Below are 14584 nucleotides of genomic sequence, written 5' to 3' on the forward strand. Positions count from 1 at the left end.
CAAGTGACCTGCCAATAAAGGCAGAATACCTATGATGATGATGATTACAGTCACTAATAATAGGTAGGTGAAGACAACTATTTCGAATAGCTCTTAATAAAAGAAATGTATTTTCTTTGACTATACAAAATTCATAAACCAAATTGACCTTCAACTTTTCTTGTAAATATTCCGATAGTGAACGACCAGTGGTTAAGAAAGTATTCCGACATGAAAATTTCCAGTGGTACTTCGTTTGGCCAGTCCTATATTAATAATGAAATCAGTGCAATTAGAGTTTGTGACGTCAAATTGACAATCAAACGCGTTGTTATGACAACATAATGTAACAACTTTTAAGAAGATATTAACAAAATTCTAGTTTGATTTGGTATTTCGAAAATTTTTCAAAATTCTTGTGTAAATATTAATTATTCGGACACAAAATGGTGAGTAAATTATGTAAATTTAAGAATAAAAATATATTAATAGGTTTATTAGAAATTAAAACATTTTTTGTTACATTAAAACAGATTGATATAGGATTAGGCTTAACTCTAATTCTAATAGCTACTTTAAAACACACATATATACATATCTATAATTAACTTTAAATTGTTTTGTAAAATTATTTATTCTGTTTTAATATGATAAACAGAATTATTTATTCTGTTTATGTTAATTTTATTTTTATATGATAAAGATTACTGTTAAAATAATAAGATTGTAATTACGCGTTCGATGACATTTTCTATTAATTAACTGACAGTTAAACTAGATTATATATATTAAGTTTCACAACAAATATTACAACTCGTAAATTTATGAAGTTTCACTTGTAGACTGCTTTCGTACTTTGGTATATACAGAGTAATCATAAAAATATGATAGGAATTCGTACGTGAATAATGCCAGTGTTAGGTCCTTAAGCGGACACTTTTTTGATTGTCGATACCAATAAATGTTTCTGTCGTATGGAAGTAATGAAGGGGAATTATTTGATATACAAGTTCATTTTAAATAGTTACAGAAAAAAACTCGTAGTTTATGATATACCCTCATCACGCCGTTTACATATTTTTATTTTAAGACTGATGGAACTAAGAGAGTGTATATTGCAAGTTTAGTACAATTGTTGTAATGAAAGCAAAATTTCAGGCAATTTTTTCACGAGTTTTTATAAAGACATTGGGTAAAGTTCCGAAGTTGGTCGTCCGTTTCTAGCAAAATTTTGAGAATTTACAGGGAAGAAATGGTTGCTTGTATATGTGCTTGGTAATATGTAAGGAGAGCGAAAGTTGTTTTTATTTTTTTATAAGCAGTTACAAATATGGAACTATTTGGAAAGCAGAGGGAACTACTTCGCGCAAGGTTACCGTATGGTTAGATTATGGGAAAGTAACAGGCATTTGTATTGTAAATATGGCTGTAGGTGTACAGAAAGGCTCCCTTTGGTATCCTTACGCAGAGACAAGAAATAACACTCTATTTAACAAAATGGGTCCAAACATTCCTAACCCTAAGCTAACCCGACCCTACCTTACTCTACTCTACCCCACCCTACTGTATTATACCCTTTTAAAGCGGTCATAAAACTTGATGATGTTTAAACTTTCGTAGCTGTTATTACGATTTTTGTCGAAAACCAGGCAGAGGATCAACTTCTGAATAAATGCCAAAACATTAGTCAAAAGTGCCTTTAACTTGTAAAACGAAAAATAAACTAATAATAAAAATCCCGGAACTGCTATCATAGACTTTTTTAAACGTAATAGACCAAGAAAATCTACATTGTGACGTGAACTGAATTCGTGTATTGAAGGCAAAGTTCAGACATTTTTTCCCGAAAACATCCATGGAAACATGGGTATAAATTCAAGGCTGCCCTTTTCTGATGAAAGGGGTCCCTGACTCGATTTCCGACCAAGTGCATTTATAGTGGATAAAATTGTATCCGTGTATTTTATCGGGTTCTCCCGTTTCCTCTCATATTCTCTCCTTCAACCTAATGGACAAATTCCTTCGATATTAATTAGATTTTTTTTAAAAGGATATCTTCTAGGTCGTTGTTTCCTCCTATTTAACTCTCCTCACACGTCTCTCAACTATACAATCTACTTCTAAACTTTTTCCATTGTTCTGATATTCAATACACTTATCTTCATGGCACAGCCTTCATTAAAAGTGTTACGAGGGGCCATGATTGCTCAGTGGAAGCCTCCCTGTTGGACTAGTGGCTAGTGCGTTGCATTCAGTGTACGTGGTCTCGAGTTCAATTCCCGATTGAAGAACCTTTGGAATTTTAACTGTCCTCAATGTTTCTCTGTTCGTGTCTCTGTCGTGTTAGGTACTCCTGAATACTTGAAAGAAGAGCGAAAATAAGAGCCAGGAAATTAATTAGTGACAGAGCGACTGCGTTCACCTTTGGTTCGTGGGGTCCCTAATTCGATCCCAGCCCGCACCAAGCAAGTTTTGTAGTGAACAAACACCGTGTGCGTAGGTTCTCCTGTTTTCTTCCACTTCCTTCATTCTACCATTATCAGTCATCTCATCATCACTGTATCCCTTAGCTTCGGTTTTGTTTAACCGAAATAATGTTTTGTACACTAAATAACTAAACTAAATAATAATGTTTTGTACAAGTTTTATCCAAATTCGTAGGTGATAACTGGTTTAAATGACTCATTTGTCGCTCTATAATTTTATTGATGCAATTTGCGACATAGCTGTCCCTGTTGGTCTTAGCGTGGGTTCCTTTGGTGCACGTAGTCTCGGGTTCGATTCCCGGCGGGAAAGCACAACAAATTTAATTTCATAATCATTCACTTTCATAAATCATAGTTTCCTTTAGGCATAGTCTCCTTTAGCGTACAGGGCGTAATTGTGGAAGGTTAAACCAAAAGAAATCATTTCTATTTTTGCATTATGCGTCATGAACTCCTCTTGTGAGCACCCCTGAGAGCTTATGATAAACTCAAAAGCGCAACTTGTTATACACTCATGGTATATCTAAAGAATTACGCCTATTGTTTTGACTTGTAATGTACTTATTACCTTGTCACACATGTTCTGCTGGGTTGTGGGAAATTGTGGTACGTGAACTTTGCCTGTAAGGAACCACGAAAAGTTTTCCGATTTGATTTCAGTTTAGCGTCGCTATCAGCAGCGAGGCTATATTAGACGTCGACCTTCAGTTTAAGATGGAATCCGAACCATATGATTTCCGCGGAAATCGAACCCGACCTCCCAGGCCAAAGGCGAGTAAGTTTAACTGCTTATCCACAAGGGATCTCGAACTCCAAAAGGAGATAAATCGTATGGTGTCATATGGCTACAGAAGATTGTCGTCGTCACTTACATTCCAGTCAATCACTGTGGGAGGACACATTCAGATACTTTTCTGAAAAAAGGAAAACAAAAAAATGAGGGGCACTTCGAACTATGGGTAACGGTCTCAAATTGTTCCGACAAGCGAGAAAAAACAAAATCTTCCCACACGTTGCAGCTTACAGCCATATACATCAATGAGTAACAATTTTAATTGGTATTTTTGTAGCAGTTCATATTTCTAATTTCACATACTAACTCCGTCTCGGCAAGAGAGAAAGTACAAGGTAACCAAAAAACTTCTTGCCATTCTAGAGCAGTGCTAAAGAAAGAGGAATACAGAGACAGTATGTACCTTCAGGTTTCGAAGTAATTTTCATCAGCATTCAACAACTTTTGCCAACGATCCTGCAGCTGCACAATACCCTAGTGATAAAACTCGGTCGTGAATGTAAAGTAGTCCGTGAATGCGTTCCACAGGTCTCATTTTCATCGGATCTCTCACGGACATAATTGTCGAGTTAACGAAACAAGTGGTAACCTGTTGGCTCAAGGTTCGGTGAGCATGTCGCATGGCACAGTGTCTCACAGTCAAGTTGCTGAAGGATCTCCCGGCTTCTCTTTGCCACATGTGCCTCGGCATTGTCGTGCAGGGACAGCATACATTTTCGATTCACCAGTGCCAGCTCCTTCTGCCGCAGTGTATGGTGTACCCTTTGCAATTGCTGACAGTAGAGGTCAGCAGTGATGGTCTGACCAGATGAAAGGAGCTCCCTGTCACTACTTGCCACCATACAAGAGGATAATCTTTTGTGGGTGCAGAGGTGTTCTCGAGGTGTGAGGAACAGCATCACGTTGCGACAACTAATGTCTGGTACGCTTGGTACTGTTATAGAGGACCCACTTTTCGTCACAAGTGAGTAAGCGATCAAAGAAGAATGTGTTCAGGTGCCGAGTTAGCAAAGACAGACAGATTGTCACTCATAGTTCTATGTTGAATACCGACAATGTGTGTGGGTACCCACTTGCTTAATTTAAATGAATTTCTTATTCCATGCAGGTGCAGTCTGACTGTTTCAGCGGAAACATAGAACCTTTCTGAAAGTTCATCACACATTAGATCACTGTTCTCTTCGATGGCTGCTTGCGAGGTCTCGTCATCCAACACATGTCGTCGTCCACTGCTAGGTCCATCCGAAAGGCTCACATCTCCCGAAAGGAATTTCTGGAACCAATGCCTGAGGGTGCGTTCGTTCACGGCATTCTCCCTAATGCCTGGCATATGTGGCGAGTTGATGTGGTAGCTGAGAGGCCCACTTTAAATTCATATAACAAACACACGCGAACAACCTGCTACAATATCTCCATTTCTCTTTGACACTGGACGAGCTATGACTACAGTATGTGCGCAATGTGTTCGTATCGCTGAAGGTCAATAGTCAGGTTAAGTCTCAATTGCTTGTCAGGCACTGTTATTTCATTTCCTTTCTGTGATCGCATGATTAATAGGGCGTCAAAAGCAGCAAGAATTTTTTTGGTTACTTTGTACATTTGGGATAGCCAGACTTCCGAGCTTACATCAGTGTTGCCAGGGATGTAAAATCATCTGATTGCTCATTGACTCCGTTGTTAATTCTGTTGAAAAAAATAAAATATTTAATAATTTAACGTTACATGATTATACCCGTTAGGCTAAAGAAAATGTATGATTCTGAATGATTTATGAGAATGAATGATTAAGAAGTAAATGGTGGAATGAGAATTTGGAAGGAAATGGCGGAACTTCGAGAAAAGAGACGTATATGGCGTTTGTCCACTACGAAGCCCTCTTCATACAGCGGATCGTCATCATCGGGAAGGGATGGAGATGAGAGGACAGCTTCATTCGTTTTTCGTTTATTACACATTTATTTGCATGCTCTTTGCATGCCTTCTCAGTTGCGAATGTCGCTGCAGACTCGCGGAAGGTGTGATGGGAGTCTTGGAAGAGGATGATCAGTGCGCATCTTCTGTTATTTGAGGTGGATGTGCACCATTCCGCCTTGACTTGTGAGTGAGTCCAGTGTTCTGTTTTGTTTTTCGTATAAAAGCTCCAAAACAAGTAAAAAATACAAAAATTTAAAAACGCTCAAAAATTCGCACAGCTTTCTTCTAGTTTTCTTCCTCTCGAGGGTTACATTTTTGTTTATTCTGATATTTGCTCGTTTTTCGTTTCTGTTGTTGTTTATTTCTATCTTGAAACCATGTGCTTCTGTCTAGGGGTATAATAGTTTGGTGCACCCTTCCCCCATTCTCCATGGCCACGTTGGCTCCACGCTGATACTTTGATGAGGACGTTCCTATGGAATTGCTAAGTGAGCGGCACTAGCTCTTATTATGAACGTTTCGGTGTGATGTTGTGGCGATCACACACTGTTTTCATTTTTTAATTTTAAAAGTAAACACATTTTGTGGGTAAAAAATCTTTAACTTAGGGCCCGGGCTCACCCTCTAGGAAAAACCCCAATTCTGACGTAAGCGAGATCGAAGCTCAATCTACTGAAAAAGATCTGAGAAAAACAAGTATCTGATTCCTGTACTACGATATATTGTAATTAAACAAAAGAATACTGATTGTGAGAGTGCTGACTCTAACCGCCCTAGTAGTATTAAGGGCCTTTGTTTGAGGACCTTTAAGGCCCTTTTGTTATAAACTGAGTTATCACATATAAAACCGGACAAGTTAAAAACATTCGAAAACTCCGGAATGGCACTTTGCTAGTGAAAACGGTAGATGAGCAAGAAACTGCGAAGTCATTTAAATTATGTATCATTGGACTGATTCCCATATCAATAGAATCTCACCGTCTACTGAATGTCACTCGGGGAGTGATTTCAGGTTGGAAGTGAGTTTGATTCATACCACTAACAAGGGAAGAGAGGGAGATTATATATTGAAGTGGAAGATGGCTTATACACCAATCGAAAGCACTAATGATGCCTATTACGAAACTGTAATAAAATTTTTCCGAGTGCATGTACTGTGCGAGTTATATGAATATACAGGGTGTCCAGAAAGTCAGTTGTCTCCCCTAGAAATCGCAAACGATGAGACAGATGCCAAAACAGGAAAACATGTGTTTGCTCATTTTAAAAGTATAACGTATCAAAGCATAAAATGTTGTACCAGGGCCACCCGCAGGGTCCCAGGCGGGGTCCTACTCAAAATTTTCGAATGACAAGGGGAATCAAGTAGCATATCGTTGGAAAGTTGTTGGGAAATGAAAGAAGATGGAACAAGTCTCGACTCTCTAACATCAGCCAGTGCAAAAAGCCCAGTCGTGTGGTTTACGACTCTTCTTCTGACGAGTCTCCGCGTTCTTCGTGGCGGCGCTCTAAAACTAATGCTACCTCACTGCCACTCGTCATATATAACATGTATTAAGTTAAGCCAGTACATACATTTGTCTAAACGACTCTTTCCTCTCTCAGAGAAAACCGAAATCTCCATCAGTTTGAAAGCCACCTTCGATTTCAATGAAATCTGCTATGGCGAAGGATAAATTGATGGATAATGATGGACAATAATTGGCTCACGAGATAAGGTTCGTCTCAAATGTTAATCTTTCCAAAAAAGGGCGCTTTCATAATTGAATCTTAACGACTGTTTCGACAGTCCCCTTGAGGAACCGAAGCAACTTATCTCTGACCACTCACCAGCAGTTGTCTGTTTACAAGAAACTCATTTTCAACTTACACAGTCATCGATTTTAACTTACTACACGGTGTACAGGTGTGATAAGTACTGATTGGTAGTTCTGCTGGAGGCGTAACCATTGCTGTACTCAGAGACTTGCATTCCCAGTCTATTAACATAGACTCAAGGTTGCAAGCAGTTGCGGTGTGAGCTTGCTTCCCTCTTTCAATCGATATTTATTCACTATATATTCTTCGTGCTGAAGCCTTTTTCACAGCCTTTTCGACAGCTAAACCATTAAAATCAACTTCAGCCATCTGTGTTTATTGTTGGAGATATGAGTGCGTGCCATCGCCCAGGGGGTTCTGTTCGAACTGATGACAGCGGCTGTTATTAACGGAATTCTTTAATGAGGGTGGGATGCTCGTGCTTCATCACGTTAGTCCTACTTACTTTTTTACTGAGTCTAGTACCTACTCTGCAGTGACTTCTCTCTGTATAGTGTTTCCCTTGCGGCATCTTCGACATGAAGAATGCACCCAGATCTCTGTGGTAATAATAGATCTCTGTAATTCCTTTGGTGACCACTGGAAGGTCTGTCTATTACTACGTAATTCATTCCATCTGCAACACTTCAACTTGAAGTGCGCTGATGGGCTAACCTTTCGGAAGACCAATGAATTTCACATTCCTGAAGATTTGGTCTATGTGCTGCTGTAAACCTATTTGAGCAGACTGTGATCGACATTCACCATGCGGAAATGATGGTCCCGACGGTCAGTTCCGTGGTGGTCTGTGGAAATCCATGAGACTACTCTGACTTGTCGGCGTGCTCTTCAACTTGCGTCTTGCGTGTAGACAGCTAACTGCGGAGAAAATACAACAATATCGATTTTTTTTGTACCTGTTCTACAGTAGATACTTTGTAAAAACTTTATTTATTTATTTATTTATTTATTTATTTATTTATTTATTTATTTATTTATTTATTTGCCATCAACACAACAGGCATAAGCCCAATTATAGTGTTGGTGTATTACATAATACATTTACAATAGTTTTCTTAAACATAGAGTTCATATTGCAGATGTCAATTTCTTTGTGTTTGATACATATTTTGTTGTAAGTAGAACACATTCTCCAAATTGGTGATTTCAATAATACGTTGGTCCTTGCTTTTTTGCAATAAAACAGACCAGAGTTATTAGCACCGAAGTTGGAAATATTACGTAACGTCTCTCGGTAGTCGAAACCTTATGACTACTATTTGAAGTCGAGTTCGCTATATGAATAGCCACTGCTCTTCTAGTGTGGCTGCTGTGGTAGCAAACGGGGTTCTGGAGACACTCCAAGGAGACAACCAACATTGGGCCAAAGCTTTTCTTCTATCTCTGATTCTGTACATAATTTTGTCGATTTTAATCGCTTTCGACTCGTACCGAGACGAACTCTAAGTTTCCATAGCAACAATACTGAAAATTATGTTACCTGCACGGCTCAGCAGTTCAACTCTACCCCAGAGATTGGTCATATATCTATGATATGTCGCGCAACGTCTCGAGCGATTCATAGCTTACATTATTGCAGCTGTTTAATTACATCTGATTGGAGGAGACATTTCAACCTCGATGACGTGTGGCTCTGGTAGTTCAAATCTTGAAAGCAATGGAAAGCACAACAACACTCACGAGCTACAGACCTGTTACTCTTATAACCTGAGTTCGTAAGCCTGTTGAAGTCTCTTTTCGTATTTAGAATCAAACTCTCTGTTGAGCAAGTTTCAGTATGGCTTTCTCTCCTTCTGATCCACTACAGACAATCTTGCTAACCTCGAAAGCCAGGTTCACGAAGCCTTCTTTTATCGTGTGTGCCTTGTCGGTTTCAAACAGTGATCCCTCCAATTACCACTATTGAATAAATCATACACTATACTTTAATACTTACGAAGAACATTAGGGAAATTATTTAGTGTTTGAAGTGACCATAATAGGAAACCTGTACCCAATTATGTCCACCTTTTTGCCTATGGTAGTAATTAAAAGAAGAATACACTTTGATATGAAAATAATAATAAGAAGGCGTTATATTTAAGTATGTTAGGCAACAGTGATTCATATTTAATAAATGAACAATACAATGGCAATTATGATATTCCAAACTACGTTAGTTAAGTAGGCTACATGTAGAAACAAAGTTAAACTGTGCAGGTGCAAGTAGAAAAGCAGTGCTATCAGTAATGCGTAAGGTAAAGCTTTCATGAGAATCGTAATGAAACCGTTTTCTTTAGTTAAACTGTAACGTGAAGGCTTGGACTTTACGGATGTTGTGAACGCGGTGTTAACGAGAACGCGTTAACGCCATCCGATTGAGGCAATGACTATACCATTGGATCGATTATATAAACGCTTTCAACGCGAAGCGAGGATGCGCTAACCGATCGTTGAGTGTGCTCAACACATTTGGACTCGCTAACAAACAGCGTTAGTGATAGGAAGCTCGACTATACGAGCACTGTTCACGCGATAGATTTTACTTTCACCGCTCTCGGTGAGTGCATTGTGATGTGTAAGTACACTGCGGTGTTTTCGCTTTAGACGAAGCTCGAGTGTGCATTGTTGAAACTTTCGACACCAAAAAGTTTATTTATTTGATTGAAAAGCTACCACCTTCGTATAATATAAAATCCAAAGACTACACTAACAGTAGAAAGTCATTTTTTACTTTTTAAGCACTCGATTGCTGGGCAAGAGCGTCCATACATCCCATTTCTACCGTGTTCATATTCATTACACAGAAAGAAAAAATAATTTTGTTGTAAAACTTCAACGCGCGTGAATCACGCTGTAGTCTCGTTACTGTACTAGCATCGCGTTCCCACACGCTGTATAGTCTCGTTACTGTACTAGCATCGCGTTCCCACACGCTGTATAGTCTCGTTACTGTACTAGCATCGTGTTCCCACACGCGGTGTAGTCTCGTTACTGTACTAGCATCGCGTTCCCAATGTTGCGTATTTAGAGTTCGTGTAGTCGGACAAAATCTCCTATTAATCATGCCGTGTTTACAGCGTCCGTATAATTTAGAGCTATAAGTTTGTATGTCCTTATATTTATATTTACATATAATTTCTTTAGTTTTGCCCACAGTGCACACAAAACACACTGAATCCCATCAACTGTATCCAAGATACTTCTCTTCTAATTCTTTTAGCAACATATGCAAGAATCAGAATTATCATCTGACAACTTCAATTTATTTCTAGTAGGACATTTCTTACCAGTGGTAGAAACAATAAAACTGGAAAACAGTATAAGTTTGTGAAGTTGTTTGTTGAACGCTGTCCGTGGTAGCTTGAAGGGCACAGGATTGATTTTGCCTTTCGATTATCGCGAAGTGTCTCTATTTTATTTAGAGAACGGGGTTGAATTTGTCGATTATGCACATTTGTTTCTTTCCATATTTTGTGCTTCCTTGCATTGAAAAGAGGACAATGTAAAGAAATGTACGTGCTTGTCAGCATCTAAATAGGAACTACCAATTTGATGGCTTTCATGTGGCAAGAAAGAACAAGGGACTATGACTTGCACTTGCACATCCTTCAGTAATTTCTCTGTGATAGGAACTAGTGGAAGCAAGAGCATAAGAATTTCTGCCCTCATCTGTACTGCAATCTTGAAGTGTTTCACTATCTTATAGTGGTTCACTACTAGAGTCTGATGTAAAAAGTAATTCGACAAAAGGATGGTCTGGAATTAGTTTTTTGTGTTCCTTCACCATAATCTTGCAAGACAGTAAGATTCAGTGCTAGTTGGGTGATGGTATTATTAATATTATCATTACCAATTTCGAGCAGCTAATTTTATCTTAAACAAGTTTTAAATTCCTCGTAAGTCTGCATAGTCAATATAGTTTAAAGAATAATTAATTCTATTTACAATATTAAAGCTGTAATCCTTTATTATGACAGAGGGAATGCATATCAGTCCACATTGGCCAAGCTGGCGCCCAAATCGGCCAGTCATGCTGGGAACTCTATTGTCTGGAGCACGGCATTGAACCTGATGGCAAGTTACCCGCCGAGAAGGAAAGTATCTACGATGAGTGTGTGCACACTTTTTTCGCTGATTCGAGCTCAGGAAGGCAGGTTCCAAGAGCAATTATGGTTGATCTAGAACCAACTGTTATTGGTAAGTTTTAAAGATAGTTTTTAAATCTGATATATATAATTGTATTTTTAGTTCAGTTTTCTTGATATCTGGGAAGTAATAGTTGGCAAAACATATCTACATGAAGATACGATTGCACCGAGATCTTAACTCCTCCCCAAATTCTCAGGGTTACATGTATAAAATAGCATTTAAAATTATTTTCAAGTCCTGCTAACAAGTTTTACCCCCTCATTTTAAGACCAATGGATACAGAATGTCGCCGTCAAAAGTTTTACAGCCGCAGCACATAGTATTGTTGCGGTCTGTAATAAATGTAAATAGTCCAGAATTACAATTTCCGATTTATTCCAATATGTATGCCGTAACGACAATGTTTAGTAGCATACATAAGAGTAACTCTGGACCAGTTTCGTTTACTACCGACATAGTTGTGTACCAATAGACCAACAAGCTAGGAAACTACAAACTACCTTCATCGGCGCATACGCGAACGTCAATCGGGAAGATTGCTGCTTCTCAGCTTCGACAATCTATTGTGCACAGAGTTACAATCCACATTTCAATTTCGTTAATGTATTTAACAGGTTTGGAGTTCTACTTGACAAAACTTGAGCATGTTTGCATTCTGATTTCTAAGATAGGGGAACCTACATGTTTGATTTTTCAGTATATAACTAAATTTCTTAAACATTTTAGATACAGCAAATTAGTTTCAGAAATAAAAGTAACATTGTAAATAATGATAAAGTGACTTATTCTGCAACAGATTTAGACAACATCGAAATTGGATTATGCTAGGAACTTTTTGCTTATTAAAGGTACAATATTAATGCAGTGTGCGAAATGTCATGTGAAGTCTAAATCATCTTTGAAAACAAACGCGAGGCCACTACTCATCCTGGTTCTCGATTTATTAATTTCTACCTACTACGCTCGACAAAACTGTTGACGCGCTAAGAAGTATGTATCTAATCTGCAAGTGGAGTTAATCTGCAAAAAGGATAAATAAAGTCTGTTAAACATGCCATGTTTTCTTCATGAGAATACGGAACACCTTAGATCCCCTTCCCCCCCAAATTTTCCAACACAATCCAATAAACTGAACCTCTGGTTATGAACAACAGTATAATAGGCCGCTTTGGCTCAGTGGTATAGCGTTCACTTCTGGTGCATGGGGTTCTTGGTTCGATCCCAGCTCCCTTCAAGTGAGCGTTGTAGTGGAAAAACACCGTGTGCGTGGGTTTCTCGGGGTCCTCCCATTTCTTCCCACTTTCTTCATTCCACCATTTCATTCATTTCTCATCATCACCGTCTCGTTTATCCTAGAGATCCCTCGTGGCTAAGCGTTTAGCGTACGCGCCTTTGGCGTGGGAGACCCGGGTTCGATTCCCGGCGGGAGCTTATGTGGTACGGATTCCACGTTAATTAGTAGGTCCAAGTCTCATATAGCCTCGTTCCTGAAAGGGACGCTAAACTGAAATCAACTCAACTCCTTTAGCCTAGCCGACATTTATTTTTTTCAATAATATACTAGGCAGAAAGTTCTCCAAGCTACTTTTCTCTCGTCGTTCCCTGCATTTAACTTTACGGACTGAAGGTGTTTACAATCCAACTACAAAAGAAATGCCTTAAAACTTAAGATAATGTCTTATAAAAATGCTTTACAGAAAAACAATATGCAAACAGTTTAAATCAGTGATACAATCTACATTCAATATTCTTCGCGCGTTTAGCAATATTTATTTACATGGTAGTATTTGCCAAAATTACGTTTGTCAGTTTAATCTGATGAAAAGTTGATTTTTCTCCTTGTGTCGTGTATAATTGTCAGGGCCAGGTTTACATATTTCCAAGCCCTGGACCAAGCACAATTCTGTGCCCATAGCTCTCAAAAATATTATAATTCTTGTTACTTTATTTAATGTCTCTCTGAAGAAAAAGTCAATCTTTCCTGTGCTTGTACAATACGAAGCAAAAAACCTGCAACATGAAAGTTTAAGTTCGTTGTAAAACTACGCCAACAACATAGGCAACCAACCTAACGACTTTGTGGCACTGATCACGCCAGGATAACCTTCGGCTTCGTCCCCCTGCACACTTCGTTTGGAGCAAGAAAGCATAGACCACGTGACTACAAACCACAAATTTCTCACAAGATGGAGTAATAGATTGAGGTTCTTCTCATTTCTCTTCTCATTTTACATCCTCAGTTTTAAAGAGAGAGAAAGAGAAAAAGGTCAACGTGATAAAAACTAAATAAAGAGGAATATGCGAAATATAAAGGAAAAGAAAACGTGCGCATATATTGACAAATGACACATGCACTTCAAAGGAGACCACCTCAAATTTTGTTATGAACCATATATAATAACTGTGAGAATCAGCAAACCACAAAGACATAATTACACACAGTAAGTGTTATATAACACATATTTATTTAAACAAATAAAAATGCTTGCAGAAAGCTGAAAATGTCTTTAAAATCTCAACCATAACTGAAACAAGAGATTACTTCTCTATTGTTTTTCTTCGTAGCATCCATCTACATGGAGAAATGAGAAAGAGAGAACATCTTAAGAGATTCGCACGTATACAATATCGGAAACTGCTAAATGGAAAAAAATTATAGTCTTTGGATGGGATTCGAACCCAGAACCATAGTATTAGAAATCCCACACTCTACCGATGTAGCTAGTCTGACAGTAATACCCTATGCCTCCATCATTACCTATGAATGATGGAATGGAGTCTGCAGAAAACTACGTCTAACATGTCCACGACAGACCGCCTATAACCTATGTCTAATTGGTACTTAGAAAAGCTAGTTCTACACGTGCATAGAAAAGTAAAATCAAATGAGTAGTTAGTACACATCACTTTGTCTGTCTCACTCTATCTCTGACTATAGAAATCGAGGAAGAAGAAAAAAGTATAGAGGTGAGAACACAGGAAGAACAAGCAAAAATATAAGTTGCAGGAAACTGAATATCAAGGAGGGAGAGAGAGAGACATAGAGACAGAGAGAAAAATAGAGGAACGGAGCAAATTATTTAATATACGTCGGAAAAGAAGGTTCACAACTGTGCTATACATTTAATGTATTGAATACTCTGCAGGCCCGTATCCACGGGGGGCTAGGGGGCCGGCCCCCACCCTAAACTTTGGCTGGCCCCAATAAAGGTTTCACGATAGGCTTGCAAATGAACTATAATATGGTGATGAAGTATAATATGATTGGGTCGGGCTCCCCCAAACTTCGGCCGCCCCCCCCCCTAAATTTTTGGGCTGGCTACGGGCCTGATACTCTGTTTCTTCTAAATTGCTTGCTAGATGACAAATATTAATTTGTAAAAAACGTAGCAAATGCCCGCGTTGTCTTGTTTTCTTACTGTTTCAGTAATAGTGGAAAACGTGGTTTATGCAACATAATAAA

At 38.5% G+C, this 14584-nt stretch overlaps 1 protein-coding gene across 1 annotated transcript in view; it reads left to right on the forward strand.

Annotated features, from left to right (window-relative positions):
* Positions 1 to 271: 271 nt before the first annotated feature.
* The window catches only part of LOC145689797 (tubulin alpha chain-like), a 31004-nt gene continuing 16691 nt past the window's right edge, over positions 272 to 14584 (forward strand). The window contains exons 1-2 of the mRNA XM_081764003.1: positions 272 to 428; positions 10950 to 11169. Coding sequence (XP_081620129.1) covers positions 426 to 428; positions 10950 to 11169 — 223 coding nt within the window. The 5' untranslated portion in view covers positions 272 to 425. The remainder of the gene's footprint in view (positions 429 to 10949; positions 11170 to 14584) is intronic.

Source organism: Thermobia domestica, chromosome 1 (genome assembly GCF_964235325.1).
Source record: "Thermobia domestica chromosome 1, izTheDome1.hap1.1, whole genome shotgun sequence".
In the NCBI taxonomy this organism is placed as follows: domain Eukaryota; kingdom Metazoa; phylum Arthropoda; class Insecta; order Zygentoma; family Lepismatidae; genus Thermobia; species Thermobia domestica.